At 54.4% G+C, this 21687-nt stretch overlaps 1 protein-coding gene across 1 annotated transcript; it reads left to right on the top strand.

The window, feature by feature from the left end:
* The first annotated feature begins 14657 nt into the window (after positions 1-14657).
* Positions 14658-18546, top strand: R3HDML (R3H domain containing like). The gene is made up of 5 exons (XM_086623017.1): positions 14658-14918; positions 16279-16397; positions 16871-17003; positions 18189-18304; positions 18414-18546. Exons 1-5 carry the CDS (start codon positions 14658-14660, stop codon positions 18544-18546), a joined length of 762 nt encoding a protein of 253 aa, XP_086479143.1.
* The last annotated feature ends 3141 nt before the right edge of the window (positions 18547-21687 follow it).

The following is a 21687-nucleotide window of genomic DNA, read 5'->3' as shown; positions in this document are numbered from 1 at the left end:
TAGGGGATGTAGAGACACTTTCAGAGCTGAAGAGTGCTTGGTGAGCCTTGTCCCTGCAGGCCCAGTCACCCACAGCTTAGAGCACTTATTTGGACAAGAGATGTGGAGATCTCAGCCGCTCAAGCAGAGATTTGAAGTAAGATCCAACTCTCTGGGAAGATCATCCTACTCCCGAGCTGCAGCAGGTTTGGGGGAAATCTTTCCTGGTCATATTGTTCCATGTTATACCAGGTATTTCACTATTCATTGGAGCAAGAACAATGCCACTCTGAGTTGTTAATTATTTTAAATAATTGAGTTGCTTAGAAAATTAATTTATCTCATTCCAATGATTCTGTTAATCATCTGTTAACCTCTTTGATTGCAAAGTATATGAGTATCTTCTGCAGAACTGAGCATCATCATCAGGAAACAGAGTCACTCCAGTCTCAGCATATGGTCAATGGAGAGACAACCTTAGAACCCTTGTCAGGAGTCTAGGGCAACTGTACACCTAATTTGGGTGCTTAAATAGTTGTGGAGAAATTCAGACCTTCTTACAAGACAGTGGCATTTTGCTCAGGCTCATGGTGCTCCTCTGTGATCTGCTGTCACGTCAATGCTGAGAAAATGATAGAATCATAGAATCATAGAATGGTTAGGGCTGGAAGGGACCTTCAAAGGTCATCTAGTCCAACCCCCCTGCAAGGAACAGGGATATCTCCAACTAGATCAGGTTGCTCAGGGCCTCGTCCAACCTGGCCTTGAACGTCTCCAGGGATGGAGCATCCACCACCTCTCTGGGCAACCTGTTCCAGTGTTCTACCACTCTCATGGTAAAAAATTTTTTCCTAATATCCAACCTGAACTTACCTCCCTCTATTTTAAAACCGTTACCCCTTGTCCTATCACAACTGGCCCTCCTGAACAGACTCTCCCCATCTTTCTTGTAGGCCCCCTTGAGGTACTGGAAGACCGCTATAAGGTCACCCCGGAGCCTCCTCTTCTCCAGGCTGAACAACCCCAACTCTTTCAGCCTGTCCTCATAGGAAAGGTGCTCCAGCCCTCTTATCATCTTCGTGATGCTGTGTCCTAATATGCTACAGTGGTGTCACAGCCTCACGCATAAGCATCATGAGACCCCAATTCACAAGTTCGTCCTGCAAAACGCGCTCAAAAACATTGCATGTTAGAAGGCAACAAGATAGTTACTGAAAAGTTGGTTGTGCCTTAAAGCCATTTGCAGGATGAGTCACTGAAGTTTAAGTCTTCAGCCCTTTGATAAAGCCCTGCAGGAACTTCAGCCATCGTGAGTGCCCCAGCAAGGGAGATGGCCAACGCTGGAAAATAAACTGGTAAAGGTTTGGAGGTTCACTGTGGAGCAGGACTGAGAAGTTTGAACTGAACTGTTCTCCGCTGCCTGGAGGAGGAGAAAAAATCTACCCAAATTTGTTTTACAAAACCATGAGCAGCTATTGTTTTGTAACCTGGATTTGAGCAAAGGTGGGCTCTCACAAGCCAATTGAAACCGCAGGGAGGTGCTCTCCAGGGACACCAGGAGGAAATGGTGGGTGCCCCCACCAGCATGCTGCCTGGCAGAGCCACCGGCCTGTGGCAGCACACTCGGTGAGGCTGAGTTAACCCCACCAGTAGTAGCCCATTCAGACCTGGGAAACCTCTCTTCCCAGCTTGTCCTCCTGCCTCACAGTGATTCCCACACCCTGCTGGCATCTGCTTACCCACCACTGCCTGCGTGGGGGCCCTCACCAGCCCCCCAGCCCTTCCCTTTGGAAGCCAGGTGCTCGCGGTGGCCGTGCCGCTCATCCTTGCCGAGCCTGCCCTGCTCTCTGTTTTCCTTGGTGAGCGCTGCTCACATCTCCATGGTTGATTGTGTTTGAGTTTGATCGTGGAGCGTCCTGGGATGTTTGCATGAGCGGTGCTACAGAAGCATAACTTGTGCTGTATTTTCTTTGCCTAATAGGAGCTTGGAGATTAAGATAGTTTTGGCCCTTTGCTGAGACACTGTCTATCAACTTCAGTGCTTTCAGCTCCACAGCCTTCTCTATTCACTGTCAGCTTCAGAAAAATTATAAAAAAATATTCTACTTTGTTCCCTTGTGTCAGTGATGCCTTTGAAATGCAGCCCAGGGCAGAGGCTTAGCAGCCTTTCCCTCACCCTGGCCTAGATCTTTGCTGAGGAGGGATGCTCTTCCAACAAGCTTTGTTGGGATCTTGGCATCAACTTGAGCAGAACCAAGGTGAAGTTTCACTCCTGTGAGCGGGTGCTGCATTATTTACAGCAGAGAGGTTGAGTCGAGAGACAGAAGAGAGGTGATGGTACCTCACCACCTGTGTGGCTGCCCAAATAAAGGGGAAAGGCCTTTCTCAATCCTGAAACCCCAAGAACTTTGGAAAAAGGTGTGAAAATTAACCCCAAGGAGTTTGTACAGACTGAACCGTCTCTGGACCTGGCATGAAAACCTCTGCAGGTCACGCATTTCCCCTCCAACTCTCCTCTAATGAATAGGAAGGGTATGATCTGAGCCACAGGGAATTTTCAGCATATTTGGTGGTTATATCCAAAGATCAAAATATTTTGGGATACAGGGCAAAGCACAATAAAGAACCAATTCAGTTTTCAGTGGCACGAACTTTAATGCTACAAATTAATACCTACTGCTACAAAATATTTACATTTCTTGTTCCACACAGCCAGATTGCAGCAGAGCAGACTAATGACAGGTTTTAATTTACAGGAGACAATGGTCTTGTGATGAGGATGGACTCTGAGGAGCTGGGTTTAATTTGTGGCTCTGACATACTCCCTCTCCAGCTACAGCAAGTCCCTTAATCTCTGTATCCCCATACCCTTAGTGGGACACAAGAGAGGTTCTGTTCTCCTTCCTAAATTTCTTTTAGAGATAATTGTGAGGTTGCACATGGAGACCATAATGGTCTGAAGAGCTTAGAAATAACCAGAGCTCACAAAGATGTAAAATAGCTACTCCTCCTACAATACAAATTAAAAAACTCATTAGCAGATGAAGTGGAATGAGACTATACATGAAAAAATATGTAATTCATGTGACTGAGTGTACATGCACTTTGGCATAAAATGGTCTTAATTAGTCATGTTTATCTGTAATTACCTGACTTCCTTGAGCAGCTGCAGTGGCTGCGTGTGCAGCTCCTTGCTGCAATACTCCTTTTTTTTTTCCTTTTTCTCCACACGGCATATAATGCACACCTTCTGTGTTTGCCAAAGAAAGCCTTCAACCCCAACACCTGCACATTTGAATTAATTTGATTTTCACTCTGTTGTCTTTCAGGGGTAGCTGCTGGGTCAGTTTTTCCCTGCAGGCTGAGCAGGTAGTGCTCTCTGAGCACTCCTGCCCAGTCTGATTAACCTTTCTGTTAGCCATGTGCTAAAAATGTTACTTGTTTCCTTTTATTCCTTTTCTATAAGGATTATTGATCACTGATTAAACATCACGCAAAACTCACAATGACAGTTTCTACGAAACCTTTTGCTGGGTGGCCCTTGAGCTACTGTACAAAAATATTGCATTTTTTTTTGACAAAGAAACTACTGTTTATTGGAACTGATCAAATATGGGAAGGAAATGGTCTGTACTTATTTATGTAAATTCAGAAATATGAACTTTTCAAACTTTACTGGCGCATTTTTAGCTCGTGTGTTTACAGGAAAGAATCAGAGTCATGTATTCAGGTGTAAAGTTTGGAAGTGACTTTGTGCTGATTAGCTGCAGGGACCACAGTTAATAGCTCTGGTTTCTTGACTGGATGACTGACACAGAAGCCGCATAACATGAGCTGTGGCTATTTCAGTCAAATATATAATTACAAATATTAAGTGTAAAATTAAAAATATACGTACATAATATTTAATCTATGCTTTACTGGCTTGGTTAACTACGTAAGTGTTGGCTGGAAACATGATTCGAATTAGCTCTGACCATAATGACTACTGAAATGCTCTGTAGATAAAAAATAATAATTACAAGCAATGTTCAAAAGGTATGCTGAATAGCCAGTGCACTCAAGATTGTCACAGTCTTAATTTGGATGCTTAAATTAATAGAAAAATATATTTTTTCCTTTGCAAGTGATTTGTTCAGGTTTTTACCTCTGTGTTTGCTGTGTTCAGCGAGCTGAATACCTCCTGCTCACCCCACCATGCTCTTTCACCACAGGACAGCCCCACACCTCAGCCTTCCTCAGAAGAAACAAAGATGCCCAGGGCCGTGGAGCTGTAGTGTGGTCAGCAGCCACAGGTGGCATCTGAAAGACAAGATGAGCAGAAAGACAGTGAGGTGGGGAGATGTTTGAGCATGAAGAGCTCTGAGCAATGCCCAGGTCAGCCATCCCTGGGAGCCGGGCAGTGGAGAAATGAGTTTGCCTCAAGGAGAAGCCCAGAGCTGTATTGGTGCCTGGGCTTTGGGCTCTGGTTTATCTCCATTTTTTCCAGCCAGGACTATTCCCTTCCGATTCTGCAGGAGTTTGGGCGCACTTGCTTCGCTGTGTGTGCCTTGGGGGTCCCACCAGGTGTAGAAGGAGATCTGCTATTAGGATTAAATGCACCCAAAAGGCAAATTAAGCCTGAAATGCTTGTTGGAGAGCTTCTGCATCTAGATGCTTTCTAGGGCATCTCATGAGATTTTACTATCAGGCACAGGAGGTTGGCAGGGCCCTTACTGGTCTATTACAGTCTGTCCCAGTTTCCCCAACACAAAGTGAGCCAGACTGGCTGCTCTCAACTCTCACCAATGAAGCACACTCCAGTCTGCCAGGAACAGAGCATCTCTCAAAATACAGCAGTCTGCTCTGCTCCTGACCATGGTGGGAGGAAGGTACAAAGAGTGGTCAACAGTGCATGGGGAGGCAGGGGTCACCTACAGCTTGAGGAGGAGGTGGGTGATGAAGGTTGTGCTCCTGCTGCCTGGACTCTACCTCTTCTGAGAATAAACAATGTCTCCACCCCCCCCAGCTTTAAGTTTGGTGAAAAATAAGATTAAAGCCAAATCCTAGTGTTTTAACTAAATCAGAGCATTCACCAGCTTCACTTAAAGAGACAAGATTCTTTTCACCAGTGTTTATTTGTACAGTTCAAACAAGCTATTTTTTTTTTTAATATGAGCCCACTCTAGATGTGCAACTCAGCCCAATCTCTGTTGGCACTGTTCAGAGGTCAGAAAAAAGCCCACATGAGAATCATGTTCTGCCACTTTGCTGGAAAAAGACTTTTCTCAGCTGTTAATTTAGTATACATTCAAAAAAAAATGACAAAGCAGTTCTTACCCTGGTGTGGGGAGATGAGCAGGACTCCATGAGATGATGGAAGAAGCCAATGCTACATCAGGTGCCCTAAGAGGAGGACGGGGGACACAGTTCCCCTCCTGGCAGAGCAGCACTTCAGCACACCGGGGAGAGCTCGCTGCCCCCAAGACGTCAGCACTGCTGGGGCTTTGAACTTCACTTCAAAGCTGGGGCTGGAGCGAGGTTTCTGTAAACCCAGAGCAACAGGCAAATATTTGTCAGAGTCAATTAAACCTCCTCATCACCTCAACGGTCATCTGTGCGAGACAGCTGGAGAGGTTTCAGCAGGCACAGAGGGGAGCCTTGTTGGTTTGCTGAACCACTTCAGGAGGCAGGCAGACACAAAACACTGTGGTGAGGAGACCTGGAGGTTTTCCCATTAGCACAGTCCATGAACCCATAGAGACATCTCATCCTTTCCATCACTGGAGCAGGCAGAGGAAGGTCCTTTTCACATCTGGGGAGAAGACCAGTGCTGCTCCCAGCTTTGCTAGAGCAGCTTTATAACCACTTTATTCAACCATTACTCCAGATGGGCATCAGCTGTTCACAGAGGCTGAGACCTCAGCGTACCTCCCACCTGCTCTCACAGGTTTAGTGGTGGGCATCATGTGCCATCCATGCCAGGAGACATACCATCACATAACGTTTCCATGAATTTATCCAGTTTCAGTTTCTGACATCCCCTCAACCCACTTACAGGGGTCCAAGGTATTGGTTTTGGAAAGAGGGCTTTGCTGGGCCCTCCATCCCTGGTGTCTGTACTGCAGCAGTCAGTGAGGGGGCGGTTACAAGGACACCCAGCAGTTAGCCCCAGGCACCAAACCATCCACCAGCACTCCCAGGCTTTCTCTCTTATCAGCACAGCATGAAAATACCAGCTTCAATGAAAAAAAGGGAAAGGAAAAGCTGAAAACAGCTGAGCAACAAATGAGGAAAATGCAGAAGGATGGGGCTAAGCTTGCTCCTCACCTTCCAGCCCAAACCTGACCCAGAACCCCCCTGGCTCAGACATGGCCCCTGGGGCAATGCCACCCTCCCTTTCTCCCATCCAGGAACCCACAGCTGGATGTTGACAAGCCCAAAAGGAAGTGCTGGGGCTGTAACACGGGGTCCAGCTGGACACAGCGTGTGGTTCTTGAGGGTGTCTTTCCCCATGGCTGTGGGACATGTGCCAGGAAGACGCTGGGGGAAGTTCTGGGGGGGCCTAGGGTGCGGAGTTGCCTCATGGCCCTCACTTTCCCTGGTTTCGAGGCAGGGAAAGCTGGGCGCAGGGGGCCCGACTGCCCTGGCGGGCTCGGTTTGACAGTAACACCTGGGCAGCAGACGGGACGCTGGGGTAAAACCGCGCTCCATGTCTGCCAGAGAAGTGGAGCGGGGAGAGGGACGTGCCAAAGGCAACAGCTGTCTTGGTGAGCTCAGTGTTTGCTGTCCTGTGAGACGGGCCGCGGGGCAGATGGGCTCTGTCCTTTCCTTCACTGAGCACCTCCCTCCAACCTGCCAGGTGCCTCTGTGGGAGCTGGCACCAGCATGTCTGCTGGCAAAATGAAGGGTGGATTGTGCCACGCTTGCCTGCGTGGGCTTGTTAAACCTTGCCAGCAGCAGTAGGGAGGACGAGGCAGCACGAACCTTATCAGCCCTGGTCCTTACCGGCCACCACCGTCCCTGTGGGGCATGTGCTCCAGGGACTGGTGTGTGCTCAGCTCTGTTGCCATTTGCTCCCCATCGCTCATGACACGTGGGCAAGGTCACAGTAGCACGGATGTGCCAGTGCAGCCCGTGGTCAGACCTTTGTGTCACTTCACGGACACAGCTCATGTGATGGACAGAGCCACCGATGAGCTGCAGGAATCCCCCATCTGGGTCCCTCTGTACCTCAAAGGGCAGACGCTGGGGAGCGTGGGCTCAGTGGAGCTGCTGGCACTCAGAGCACCCTCAGAGCAGACAGTTGTCTTCAGAGGAGGTGTCCCAGTTCCAGGGTTTTCAGGGACTCACATGTCAGCGTGTTCCCTGGTCAGGGGAGAAAAGACCTCGGGGGAAGCACATCTCCATGCTGGGAGATACGTGGAGAGAATTGCTCCCATTTGGATATGTTCAGTTAAACTTCAGATCACTAGTTTGGTCCTTGTAAGGCTTTGATTGGAATCTGATTCCCTTCTACACCTTCCTAGATATGTGGTGTTTTTCCCCAGTGTATTTTAAATACTGTAATTTATCCCTGGCAGATCAAAGCACATGCACATCAGGGACCCGGGTCCTGCTGGGATGGTCACCCCTGTGCCACCCACCACGGGTGTCCTGGCTGAGGAAACCAGGTCATGCTCTGACATACCAACCCCTTCCCCAGGGCCAGCAAAGGGGAACCTCCCCACACGGGAGCCTTTCCTGGTGTGAGCCCCCTGGGATGGCTCCCCCACTACCGGCAGCGGGGATCAGCCGGTGGCACTGCCGAGGCAGCCCCGGCGCCTGTGGCTGGGAGCACAGCATGATTCATCCTGCCCGGCACTGCGAGTCCCAGCTGTGCCATGGCTGGGCTGGTGGCAGCGGAAAGCTCTTGGGGTTTACAGCCATGCTTCGAGCTCTTCAGGCAGGAACAATTCACTGCCGGGCAGATTAGCCCACAATTTAAGAAAGTCCATGTGCTCCGTGTTGACACGAAGCTCACACAGGGCAGGATCTGCAAGTGACCGTTGCTGTAGCTGTTGTGGCCAGTGACAAAGCCTCCAGCACCTCTCAGAGGGCAGGGAAACACATCCCAGCACGAAACAACACAAACTCTGCCCAGTGCCCAGAGCAGAGGGGTAATGACCCCCCCAGGCATACACACCGGCCAGCACCAACGCTTGCACCAGGTCACGGGCAAGGTGGGTCATTGGCAAGGGGCTGATGGTAGAGGGCATTCTCTTCCACTTGAAAGACAGGGAAAATTCGATACAAGCTAGTGCTAGTGCTAGAAGTGCACTGCTAGTGCTCTTCTCTTTTTCTTTGTGCACAGATTATCCATAAAGACATTGTGTTGTTTGCTGCTTGTTTTCCATTTCAAAACCCTGCGCGATGGCCCAGCGTGGGAAGGAGGCATTGATGCACTCGTCACAACACCTTTGGCTCTTCTTGCTGAGCTTCTCCATCCCAAAACCATGGCTATATCCATCTCCTAGCTCGACCCTCTCCCAGCTTCTGCAGCACAACGCAGCTCCACAGGACCATTGTGACACTGACATGACATGTCTGGCTGGGACCTCCAGCTGCATGGTTCCTCAAAGGCTTTCACATTTTCGGAACAGCAAAATTCATCACTTGCGGCAGACAAGGTGTCTAAGTGAGTTTGAGGACTGCAGCTCCTTCTTGCAGCATCTGGCTCAGGCAGCTCCTTTCTTTATATCACCTGGCAAATGGTTTTGAAGTCAGTACTCTTGATGTCCATTCCTTTATACCTTACATGCGTGCTTGGCTCTGCCTCGGGTTAGCAATCCAAGAATCAGGAGGTTGCTTTTTGGATGGTCAAGTGTGTGCAGGCTGAACAGAAGGCAGAAGCCAGGAAGCCCCGAGATGTGCAGGTACAGAAAGAGTTTGTAAAAGTGAGCAAAAGTATTTGAGGCTCCTTTCAGCTTCAATGCCAGAGACAGGCAGGTGTGGCAGAAGTCCTGCATGGTCCTGCCCTGCTTGCCTGGAAGGGCAGGACCAGCTCTGGAGCGGTGCTGGCCCTTGGCAACCCTCAAAGGCCTCTGGTAGATGTGACTGGCATGAATGTATGGATGGAGAAGTATGTACGGAAGGTGGTTTGCCCAGTGTCACTCAGGAGACCAAAAGCTTCAGGGTTACACCTCCATCTTGCCGCTCAGGTGCTCGCTCCACTACAGCACTGCTGGCCTCCCTGGGGACCCCTGGGAGCGCTGAGCCGCTGCCGTTGCTCAGCCTTGCAAAGAGATCCTAATACACCAAGAGCCCGTATGGGCATGTCTTTCCCGCCCAAAGTCTCCCCATCTCCTCCAGATGCCCCTGGGAGCTCCTGTGCTATGTCTTTCCTTCTGCACCACCTTCCTGCTCTCACCAGCGTCTGCTTTTAAAGCTGGCCATGCTTTGAGTGGTCACCACCCACCTGAGCCATGTCCTCCTCCCTGCCCAACATGCCCCAGACAGGCCATGGGGTGAAGCAACAACTTCAGGAGACCCCGTCCCAACATCCCAAGGAAGGTTAAACCACTACAAACAACTCCTTCTTCCTTCAGAGCTGGGTAGGAAAAGCAGCATCTCTTTTAGCCCCACCATTATTTAATCTGAGCCAAACAAACCAACAAACAAACTGCAGCAACGTTTTTATGCGGAAAAAAAACATTTTGCAGCTGGAGACAAGTGCTGACCCGTGCAGCGGTGGGGATGGTTGGAGGGTGTTTGCTGGTGCCTCGGTGGGGACCTAGGCCCATGAGCATTGGGGCCACCCCCGATAAGAGGAGCAACAGGAACAAGACCGCCCTGTGCGGCCACGACAAACCCGCCTGTGAACCAGTGCCAGGTGCTCAGTTTCTATCTTAATTTTGGTCTTGGAAAAAAGGGAAAACGGACTGAATACACAGGGGCTGCAGTCAAGCTGTGGCACACACCCGTCCAAGCGAGAAAATTACACAGTGAGGCTGCCAGGGTGTCCTGACTTCACTTGGCGGGGGCTGGGCTCTCGGGGCTGTGACCTGGTAGCCCTCGACCAGCAGCTGATCCAGCCCTTTTCCAGAGCTGCAGCATTTCCCGACCATGACGCAGGTAATGCTTACAGTGTCGGATGCCTAGGAAAGAAATGATCTCAGTGAGCCCCAGGTGATGCCTTTCGTGCAGGCTGGTTTTGCCCCATGGGATGGGGAGCTCCCACCGGGACTCCGGGGTGGAACTGATGGGTTTCCCACCACTGAGCCTGAGAGCCGATAATACGGAGAGCAGGCGATAAGCACAATAAGAAAAAACCCACCATCCTCACGTTCCCAGGGCTGTTGGCTCCTGTGTGTGTCCATGTGTATGGGCAGAGCTGGGGGTGGGCTGCACCCGTGTGGGCAAGTGGTGGGTGTGCAGTGGGGAGGGGGTGGCGGGCACAGCGCTGCTCTGGGGCAGGGGGTCCCAGAACCCAGCTGGGGTGCGGCTGGAGAGGTCACAGCTGATGTTCGGGTCCTAGGTTTGGGTCTATCTTGGTCTTGGGTGGCTCGTGGTGCGATGGGCCCCTCTTTCCATTGACCAGTACATTCCCCGCATGTTGGTGGAGTGCAGCGAGGCCGTCACGCACCCGCAGCACCGGCCTAAAAGGTAAATCGTCAGCAAACAGCAAATTACCTGTCTGCTGAATTGTGCTGAGAGGAGCTTCCGTGCTACTTGTTAAGTGGATTCCTAAACTTAGCCCAGTTACTGTAAAAAACACCTTTGCGAGAAGCTACCATCCGCAGCGCTCAGCTTCAGAGACATTTATTTCTAGAGCTGGCGGAAAAATTTCTCACCTTTCAAAGGCTCCAATTATACCTTGGCGGTGGCTGGAGCCAGTGGCCTTCGCAGCTTCCTCGCAGACAGTCGTGGGCTGCTGGTGGGGACCACAGCTCCGACAGCGTTCTGGGGGACAGGGCGAGAGGGGGGGCGCTGACACCCACTAGTGACCAAAGAGATCACAGAGGATCCCGTTAGCCCTGACGGGCACCTTAGTTAATAACCTGAAACAAGTTGTTTTTACTCTGCACCACGCTGGCATTAGTCCTGCTGTGTTCTCAGCCACAGTTGCTGCTGGTAAAGGCTCCCAGGGTCAGCTCCTATCCCCACCTGGCCAGTTGCACCAGTAAAAGGAGCAAATTGCAGCTTGCAGAGCTGGGGCTGTGCCCAGGTGGCCTTCGGAGAGTGGGTCAGTAGCCAGGCTGTGGGCAAGGCTGCTCTGTGCCACCCTGTCGAGCCCAGCCTGGGTGGTCAGACCCACACGTGCGGGATTCTGCCTGCGCTCCCGACTGCCGACTCCCTGCAGCATCGCTATATATAAAATGGGAAAGTTTTTTTTTTTCACCTTTATTTTTAGTTTTTCTCATGTCCTAGCAAATATGGAAGTGGAAACAGTGGGTTCTGCTGGCAGCTGGGAATTCATCCCCCCATCCCTGCAGCCTGGGAAGTCACCTCTTCAGCATGAGATTTTATTTTTCTGCACCCCTTCCTCTAAATCTCAACTTGATTCAGAAAGGGATTCAACATTTACAAGGAGCTAGTCCTAAACAGTGAGAAAGATGACTCGGAAGTCCTCAGATTTCAGGACTGATCTCAGTTGGGTTACAGCTCAACAGCATGTTTCACTCCAGGGAGATCACAAATAAACTTTCAGAAGTTCAGTCTGGGTTTTCTCATGTCACAACACACGGAGAGCAAATCTTCTGGCCTCTAAGTCAGAAGGAAGATCTCCTTTCATGATGCATGTGGAAGAACCAAGTTCTGGATGTGTTGAACCTCTACAGGGCTCTAGAAATGCAAAAAGCCATCAAAAGCCTCACCTTTCTTCCCTGCCAGGATAGGCACCAGGGTAGCTGGAGCTGCTGGTGGTGTTTGGGGCAGTACTGGTGAAGCACTGGAACAGGTTGCCCAGAGAAGTTGTGGATGCCTTATCCCCGGAGGTGTTCAAGGACAGGTTGGATGCGGCTTTGAGCAACCTGATCTAGTGGAAAGTGTCCCTGCCCATGGCAGGGGGGTTGGAACTAGACGATCTTGAAGGTCCCTCCCAACCCAACCCATTCTATGATTCTACGAAATGAACAATTTTCAGCAAAGGTGGAAAACAAGTCTTTCTGCCAGTTCACAAGAGGAGTATTTTACGAGAGTAACAGAGTTTGTGCATTACCTGGGAAAACAGTTTTGTTCAAAGAGGGCTTTGGTTTGGTTTTGTTTCACCCTAGTGAAGAGGAGGCTCCTGCAATGGAAAGCCACATCGACCTCCTCCATGCCTGAGGGTGCTCAGGCATCACACCAGATTCCACCCCTCGGAAAGGGGAAAAGCCCTGCTCAGCCCTTTGTGGGCTCATCTCACCACCTGCCACCTTGATGCATGGGTGATGGGTGATGCCTGAACCCAACAGATGGGAGAAACGAACATGACGGAGGAATCCTGCAAGTCCCGTCATGGCTTATTCTGGAGTGAGCTGCTGTGTGTATCAGTCTTAAAAGCATCGGTGGGCATCTCTGCCAAGAGAGTCCCGTGAACCCAGTGATTTATTTCTTTTTTTCCCCTCAATGCTCATTAAAATGAGAATTTGCCGGCCCTGCAGCCGTATCCAGCTGAATGCGTGTGCTTCTTGGCTTCCAGCAAGGTCCTCACTGCAGATACCGTGTGCTTTGGCAGCCGGGCCAGTCTGGGCTGCAGGATATTACGCCTGGCAGGGACACAAACCCCTTCCAGTTCCTGGAATTTGGATTGTCTCGCGGAGTGCTGATTAAGCAGTGCTTTCAACCTGCACTCAAGACAAAACCCTTGCCTCGCCTCCGCGCAGATGCTCGATGCAACTTGGCTCTGCATGGCAGCGGGATCCGCGGTGGGTTTGCTCTCCCCATGCCCCAGGGAAACAAAAACTCAGAAAAGAATTTTAAATGCAAATCTTCGCAGTTCATGGTACTGGATGAGCATTCATCGCTCAGGGCTCTGTCTTTTGTGAAACAATAAGTCATTAAAAAAACCCCTCCCCATAATGCAGCCCCAGTGCCCTCCCCACCTTGGCGTGACCTGCAATAACTCAGGCGGCCCCAGGCACTATGACCGCTGGGATGTGACAGGGAAACACTCGATGCTGCAGGATTGTCTGCAGCTCTCACAGCTGTGCAGCCATCTCCCCTCCCTGGGGACAGACACCTGGGGGGACCACAGCCTGCAGACGAGGGGCTCTTTTCTCCTGAGATACCCCTGGCCAGGTATCACCAGCCCTGGGATGCAGAGATGCGGGCAGAGCCCCAGCAGGCTGCAGCAAACCGTGGTCCTTGGGGAGCCCACGCAGCGAGCAGCTCCATTTCCAATGAGGAGAGCTGCTGGCCCAGGAACATGCAATGTCCCACTCATCCCTGGCAAGGAACATTTCTGCCATCTGCTCAGTTTGCACCAAAGCAGGGTGACCCCGGGGCTCCCGGTGAGCATCAGCCCTGCTGCCGCCCTGCTGCCACCCTGCTGGGGCAAAGCCCCCTCTGCATCCCTCGCCGATCTGGATTCACTTCCCTATCCACAGCTCCCAGCAAGACCCCAGCTGGGGAGGATGACTGGTGGAGAGACGATTCTGGGAATCTCTCCCCATAGGTAGGTCATAACAAAACCCCAGCCAGCAGCCTCTGAGCAGCCCCTCTGCCCGCTGCAGGAGCGAGCCAGGCTCTGCTCGCTTCTCCCGCCGTCACCGCGCGCAGCTCAGCGTTCCCACGTGCACGCCTGTGCGCGCGAATGCGTCCACCAGCCTATAAATCTCGTAGCCGGGCTCTTTCCAAACTTCAGGACATTCCCTAGGGGAAGAGTTAAGATGCAGCTTCTGCGTCAGCCGTGGCGGCGGGCAGTGCGGCGGGGGTAGGCTGAGCCTCCCCGGCAGCTGCCCCGGCAGGTTGGTCGCAAAGGTCAATCCCACCGGCCGCCCGCCCGGCTCAGCTGCTCTTGGCTCAGTCCTCAAGGTACGTAGTCGGGGGAACATCCTCCCCGCTGCTCCGGGGAAGGGCTGGCAGGGATGTGAGGAGGTGCCTCGGCTGACAGGCAAGGAGATATTCCAGCATTTTTCTTTTTTTTTTTTTGATTATTCTGGTTTCGCGGTGGTGTATTTTTCTTTCCCTGAGCTAAAGAGCCGTTAGGATTTCTCACTGATGTTTTTCAAACTTGCCGTGCGTTTATCTGGATGAGGTTGCCGTTTGGGCTGGGGGTTTATTCAGCTCCCCAAATGCCTGGGAAGTTACAAGGCAGGCGGCTGCAGCAAGTATCTCAGCATGCTCCTGATTAGCCCCTGCCTGGCAGGTACGTGCAATGAGTGAAAAAACGGGGGCAATGTAGTACTGATTTTGGTTTGTTTTTTTTTTAAAGAAACAATAAGAAAACCAATTCCCCAGTCATCTCCCTGCCAGTCCCGGGGAATTTGCTGTGATAAATGAGGTTATCAAAGAGATTAATTTTAAAAATTTATTTTGAAAAGGAAAGAAAGGAAGATTTATTTCCATCTTATTTTGGGAAGTGGCGTTTGCATGTGAACTGCAAACCTGAGCGGTGCCTGTGTTGTTTTCTCTCCTAGATCCACGCTCTGGCAGCGGGGACCGGCTATCTGCCTTATCCTTGCTTAACTTCGTGCGGGAGCGGAAAGCTGCCGGCTGATCCTGCTGGCCAGGCTAGCATGACTGTGCTCCACCTGCACCTGCACCTCACCGCCCTGAGCTTCTGGCTGACCCAGCAGTCCAGCTCCTTCCTGCTGCCCAACGCCACCGAGCTCCTGTCCCCCACCGAGGGCAGAGCCGTGGGCCTGCTGTGGGGCATGGGGGTCTCCCGGAGCCGTCGGAAGCGATACCTCTCCCCCCGCGACATGAGCGTGATTTTGGACTATCACAACCAAGTGCGGGCGCAGGTGTCCCCCCCTGCCGCCAACATGGAATATATGGTGAGTCGTGCTCTGATTTTTGGGGCCACAGCTCTTGGGTGCTGTGGTGGGGTGGAGGGGCTCACCCGTGACGTGGGCACCCAACCTGGTAGGGACATGGCACCCAGACATGGGGATGTCAGGGCGTTGCTCTGGATTCACAGCTAAACATCTGTCCTGGGGGACATTTCAGGTCCCTGGTGCAGGGCAGACCCATGCAGCCTCTGTGTGGGAGGGATGGAGTCCCAGCGGGGTGATATTTCCACCCAGGGCCAGATTTAGGACCCCTGATCCCATGCCTGGGACCTCTGGGATCTTGCTGGCTGCGGGATGGCAGGATCCATCCAGCAGAGCTGCAGAGGTGGCATTGGGAAAGGGAGGTGACTGCAAGCATGAAAAACTCAGGTCCCAGCCCAAAGCCCAGGTGGGAGCCTCTTCCCTGACCGCAGCCAGGAGGGACAGCCCTATCTCAAGCTCCAGGGTCCCCTGGGATCATGCCCAGGGACACCAGCCCCTGGGAGAAGAAATGTGCAGGAGGGAGACAGAGAGGGGTTGCGCAGCCTCGTCAAGTCAGGCAACTCCTCTGGCTGAGGGTCACCCTGGGCTGAGCTTTCCCCAGGTTGTCTCGACCCTGCTTGGAGCTCCTAAAGGGAGGAGAAATGGGGAGTCACCAAGAGGAGGGACTTCCAGCAGGCACAGAGTGGGACCCTTGGGGCAGGAGGTGCCACGTGCTGCTCTTCTCCCAGGGAGGGGACCGGGGCATCGATGGAGTGGCTGGGTGGTCCCTGGATCTGGTTTGGGAGAGCCAGGAGGCAGCCTGGCTTACTGGGTGCCAGAGCAGATCAGACGTGCCCGGGAGCATCCTGCACTGCTTCTTGCTTGGTCTGAATTCCTGCCTTCCAAAACAGCTCTCCCAGGCATCTCCCCAAAGTGGTTCAGGATGGGTGAGGAACCTTTAAATAATGCATGAAGGAACCAGCTGTCCTCACTGGTTAGTCTGCAGCCAGGGCTGTGGTGGAGGGCTGGGGAAAGCTGCAAGTTTCACCCCTGGATTCGGCTCCATCTTCTGCAGAAGGGGCTCATTCCTAGAGGGAATCACACACACACAGGGCTTGCACTGCTTGAGGGCACCCATGCTCTGCCGGGGCGGCGGGTACTGTACATGCCCAGGAGCCGCGGTGGGCGGTTGGGGTGGTCCATCACTCCTGGACACACTGTCCTGCTTCCTGCAGGATTTTCCCAGCCCGATGTGTGAGTCACATTTTTTGGACACCTGGGGCTGCTCAGAAATGTCTCCTGAGTCCAAGGGAGCGGGTTTCTCCTCTCCCTTCCTCCGGGCAGCCCAGATCCCTGCCTGCCCTTTTCCTTTCCTCCCGGCCAGGTGTGGGATGAGCGGCTGGCCAGGGCGGCGGAGGCATGGGCTGCGCGCTGCCTCTGGGACCACGGGCCCCCCCAGCTGATGAAATACGTGGGGCAGAACCTCTCCATCCACTCGGGCAGGTGAGTGCCCCACGGGCAGAGCGAGCTCCTCAGGGCGCCCCTGCACCCCACAATGCTGGAGGAGCAGCAGCCCCTCGGCTGAGGTTCTGAGCTGCGGTTGCAGAGGACTGAGATCAACCAGAGGCACATCAAGCCCCCCCAGGGAGGAGGAGGAGCATCCAGCTCTCGCAGCAGAGTAAACATGGGAAACCAGAGGTATTCCCCCTACTTTGGGGACCACGGCATTAATCCCCTCTCTGCCCCGCACACGGATCAGCGAGACATGGCTCCTGGACCTCCACCACGCGCCTCCAGCGAGGGCCAGGTCTTCTGGCCTCGAGCGCAAGTGGACTTGGCACACAGATGTCATTGCCCCTGCTCCATCCTGCATCTCTCTCCTATCCCCTCTATGTGGAACCTTCCTCCCCCTCCTCTCCCTCGCCCATCACCCGTGAGGTGGAAGAGGTCCACCTCGCACACGGCACCTTTTGCAGGTACCGCTCCGTTGTGGACATGGTGAAATCATGGCACCAGGAGAAGCAGCACTACTCCTTCCCCCACCCCCGCGAGTGCAACCCCCGCTGCCCTTCCAAATGCAGCGGCTCTGTCTGCAGCCACTACACACAGGTGAGCACTGCAGCTCCCTGGCCCCTCAAAACCCCCTGCAACCCCCCAAAATCCCCTGTAGCCCCCGGAAGTCCCCTGCAACCCCCGGGACCCGGCTGCAAACCAAGGGGCAGCTCACAGTGCCTTGGGCTGCAGCAGCACCCATGCAGTGAGTAGCCCTTCTCCCAGCAGCAGCTGGGATCTGGGATCATCTCCTGGCAGCTGCCTGTGTCGGGATCAGGCAGTGGGGCCAGCAGCAGGCAGTGTGCCTGGCAGGGGTGCAGGCAGCCGGCGGGGATGTCTTCCCACCCTGAGCCCCCGCGGGAATCTGGCCGCTTGCACGGAGGTCCTGGGTGCTCGCAGCCTGCTGGAGTGCAGCTGGGACCCTCTGGCCAGCTGGCTGGGAGGTTTCATTTTAAGCTTTTTTTTTCCCTCTTTTGGTCTTTTTCTCCTTATTACCCCACTGGCACCTCAAAGGTGGTGAAGAGAAAAAAAGAAAAGCCCCTTTGTGTTTTTGCCACACATGAATCCTCTCCTCTGTGATAGGACAGCTCTATAGTGCCCAGCCATGTCCGGTTCCCCAGGGATGCAGCCCCTTCATCCCCTGGCACATCCACCAGCAGCCTGGCTGGCACAAGGTGGAAAACCCCCCTCTGCTCCCCTGCCCAGTGACAAAGCTTTGACAACTCCAATTACCTCCTCTGCACGGCTCCAACCTTTACCTGGGCATCTGCATCCCTGTGCAGCTTGTCCATGGGGATGCTTGGGGATGCTCCAGGTTGCAAATGGGCGAGATACATTTTTTAAGGAAGAAGTTCAGCCTGGAGAGGCTTTAGGAGGAGTTCTGGTTCTGTTTCACCTCCCTGTGTGCAGGGTAGGCTGCCAGTGATGATTCAGGGTGAGGTTTGGGAATTAATTTGGGTGAATTGGAGAAGCGCCCCAGACTCTGCTGCTTGTGTAAGTGAGGCTGGCCAGGCGGCGCCTTGCAGGACAGCATGGGCTGCAGGCAGAAAAGGGCAGTGAGGAACCCCCCTCGGGTGACAAAGCAGTGCCCACAGTGGGCACAGCATCCAGCCTGAGAAATCGGGGCGGGTGGGATGCAATTCCTTGGTGGGATGGAGCCCTGTGCTGGGGTCCTGGGGTGACTGGCTGCGGGATGTCCGGGCGGTCGGTCGCCAATGACATGTATTCTCTGTCCTGGTGCAGATGGTGTGGGCATCCTCCAGCCGCCTGGGCTGTGCCCTCGGCACCTGCGCCAACGTGCAGGTGTGGGGCAGCACGTGGCGGCACGCCGTCCTCCTCGTCTGCAACTATGCCATCAAGTAAGTGCGTGGAGGGAAGCTCCCCTGCGCCGTCCTCCTGCCTCGCCGGCTGCTCCGGTGTTGGCGGTGAGGTGATGGCGCTCAGAGGTGATGCCTTCTTTTCTCTTAGGGGCAACTGGCTGGGAGAAGCGCCGTACAAGGTGGGGAGGCCGTGCTCAGCCTGTCCCCCCATTTACGGCGGGGGCTGCTCCAACAACATGTGCTTCACCGGACTCAAATCCAACCAAGTCAGCTGGTTTTAGGGCTGCAGCCCCGCGAGGAAGCCCCCAGGAAGGGGGACGGGGTGAACCAGAATTATTTATAACACTGACCCCCCCAGCAGCCCAACTGTCCAACCTGCTTCATCCCTAGTGCCGCGTAGGAAACTGCTTTTTGAACACTCCAGCAGCGCTTGCATTTCCCAGCTGCTTCCCACTTTGGGGGAAATCAGGATGGTTCAGATCCCTGTTACCTGAAACAGGGACAGTCTGGGGATGTGCAGAGGGAGCAGGGCTGGCTGGCGTGGTCCCTGCTCCACGGGCTCCAGGGGCTTTCCCCACTGCCCCCTGCCTGTGCGAGGGCAGAGGCCAGTGTAAGCGAACACCGAGACATTCCCCTCGGGAGAGTGGCTGGAGGAAAAGTGGGGAGCTCTCAGCGTGGCCCTGCTCTACAGCAGCCCCTCTGGCCTCAGGACCCGTGGCCAAGCCCCCAATAAAGCAGCCTGGAGACCCCCGTGCACATGTCCGTCCTCCCTCACTCATAGCCTGGAGCCTTGCGGTAACACCGAGCCAGTGCCTTTGTGCTGGTTTTTGGGGTACAGAGCGAAGGGGCACAGGAGCCCTCGGTGGGGCCACGGGCCACAGCTACGGGAGATGCCCGGGCGCTTTGCTCCATCGTGTGGGAGAAGCCAGCACTGCTGGGACACCGGGTGATGGGGACACGGGGTGACAGGGGCACTGGAGGGCCACGTGTTCCCTGTCCCACCCCACTGCCCTGCCTCACCCCTGGCACTGCTGAGCACCCCGTTATCCACATGCCCCCCAGGACCTCTCAGCACTCAGAAAACTCAGGGGTGCCCAAATTCTCAGGCCTCGGGTCTGAGTCCCCAGCTGCAGATTCCTGCACCGCAGCCCACTGCGTCCCGGCAGCCCCTGCCCCACTGCACCTTCCTTGGGATCTGCTTTCCCATCCAGAGGAGCAGATGGCCCTCATTTCATCCTCTCAGGACAGCAGGATTTCAACACCTGGCGTGCCAGGGGTGCCAGGACTGGCAAGGACCCCTCGGTGCCTCCTCCAGCCCAGCCCCTTCCCGAGGTGTATGGGAAGCCCTGCACTGCTGGCCAATCACTTTTTGAGCTCCAGCTCTGTATTCCCCATATTTTTGGTGCCATCTCAGCGCCATGTCTTGCCCGTGGCCCTGCTTGCCCCAGCACCCCCCCCAGGAGCAGGGCTGCTCCTACCATGGAGCCACCAGTGGCACAGACTCTGCCCCAAATTTGAGGACCATGTCTGCACAGCCTGGACCATGAGGTCCCCAGGGCTCCTCCCCGTGAGCAGCTGCGGCACCTCGTGGGTCCCCCGGATTTGGGGAGCAGAGGGAGACAGCAAGGAGCTGCAAATGCTCTGTGCCCCAGCCCTGTGCTCAGGGTACCACCCTGCATCCCATGAACGCATCCCCACAGCTCCTCATCCCCAGGTGACTCCTCTGGTTTTGCACTGAGGGAACAAGTCCCAACCCAGAGCCGGGGCATTTCACCCCTTGTCTCTCGACTGGGCTCAGCTCTGCCTGTGCCAGCGTGTGCCAGCCCCCATGGCTCGTCCCATGGCCCCCTTACCCACAGGCAGGGTTAGCCCCTTGCCTCTGGGCAGGCTCAGCCGTGGTTTTCCCACTGCCATCCAGGTGCTGCGGAGCCGGATCCGGCCATCCCGTCCCTCCCGCGGCCGGGGGTGAACCCTAGCCCGGCGGCTGCCCCAGCCTTGACACCAGGTGGAAACGGGAGCCCCAAAAGAGTCCAGCAAAAGCCGTGTTTGAGTTTCTAGCTTGACAGCAGTTACTATAGCTACAGCAACGGCACCTTGCAGACTGGTTTCCATAAGAGCTTGGTTACTATTTAACATCTCCACCCACATTAGCCCTGATTAAGCGAATCAATAAGATAACAGGAGAGGCAGGTTTCCTCGCCCTGCCTCTCTGTGCTCCCTCCTGCCTTCACCTAGTTCCTTAGTGAAAGACATTTTTATTTATTTATTTAGATTTCTTTTTATTCCTCTACTTCCTCCGGTTTTCGCCCCAAGTCCCCATAGCAGTAGCCGGCGAGACATGGTCAATGTAAGCACCCAGCTAAGCGCTAAGATGGAGGCTCCATATGGTGAGTACAGCGTTTCCATCGCCCGCGCTGCCGCCCCGCCGTCGCTCACGGGAAGCCGGGCTGCGAGCGGGCAGCAGCCCCCGGCCCCACGTCCTGGCCCCGCCGCGCTGCCCGGCCCCTGCTGGCTCAGGTACCTGCAAAGGCTGGAGGTGGAGGCAGAAAAAGGGTCCCCAACTAATTTCTATATAATATATGTCCACATATGTGTATTTTCTCTCTCTCGCTCTGCTTGGCTTGAAGAAGAAGGCACATGCCTGAGGGAGCAGAGGGTCTGACCCGCTCGCGGAGGGGCTGCTGCAGGCTTCAGCAGCACAAGTGGAAGCAGTTTAGGAAGGAGGTGACGTGCTGCCGTAGGACATGCAGCCAGCCCTGGTGCAAAGGCTGTGGGCGGCCCGTCGCATGCCCGGGCGGCGGCAGTGGGCACAGCGGGCGCCCACCAGCACTGCTGCTCGCCAAGGGCCGGAGCTGCACTGGTGTTACAGCTGGGCAGGTTTCCCAGCCAGGACGGTAATGCCCAGGCGACCGGCAGCCTCCGGTCTCTGCGGTGTGAAGCCAGGCAGGTGCCTGCTAGGCCTGTGCCCATGCTTCCCAGGGGCACAGCGGGTACCAACCTGGGGCAGCCTCACGCCGCTGCTCTCCCTGGCTGTGCCAGATGCCAGCTGCAACAAACGCACACGGGCACTGGGTGATGGGTCCCCCCGCCCAGGCTGTCGTCAGCCCAGTGTTACCTTCGGGACGAGTCCAACTGTGCCCGTGCTGCGGCTCCTCTGAGCAGCGAGGGGCTGGGGCTGGTTCGGTCCCATGTGATCTGGGAACTCCAGTTCCCTGGGCATGGCCAGGGTGTGGAGTGAGGCCCCAGAAGGCGAGGTCTCACAATTACAAGGTTCTCCATCACACCGCCATGGCTCTCCATGGCTCTCCATCACATCCTTATGGTTCTCAATCACTCTCCATGGCTCTCCATCACTTCCTTGTGGCTCTCCATCACTCGCCCGTGGCCCTCCATCACTTGCCTGTGGCTCTCCATCATGTCCC

This window comes from Tauraco erythrolophus, chromosome 18 (assembly GCF_009769465.1).
Source record: "Tauraco erythrolophus isolate bTauEry1 chromosome 18, bTauEry1.pri, whole genome shotgun sequence".
Taxonomy (NCBI): domain Eukaryota; kingdom Metazoa; phylum Chordata; class Aves; order Musophagiformes; family Musophagidae; genus Tauraco; species Tauraco erythrolophus.
The sequence above is the reverse complement of the archived record's forward strand: the minus strand, read 5'-3'. Positions and strand labels throughout refer to the sequence as shown.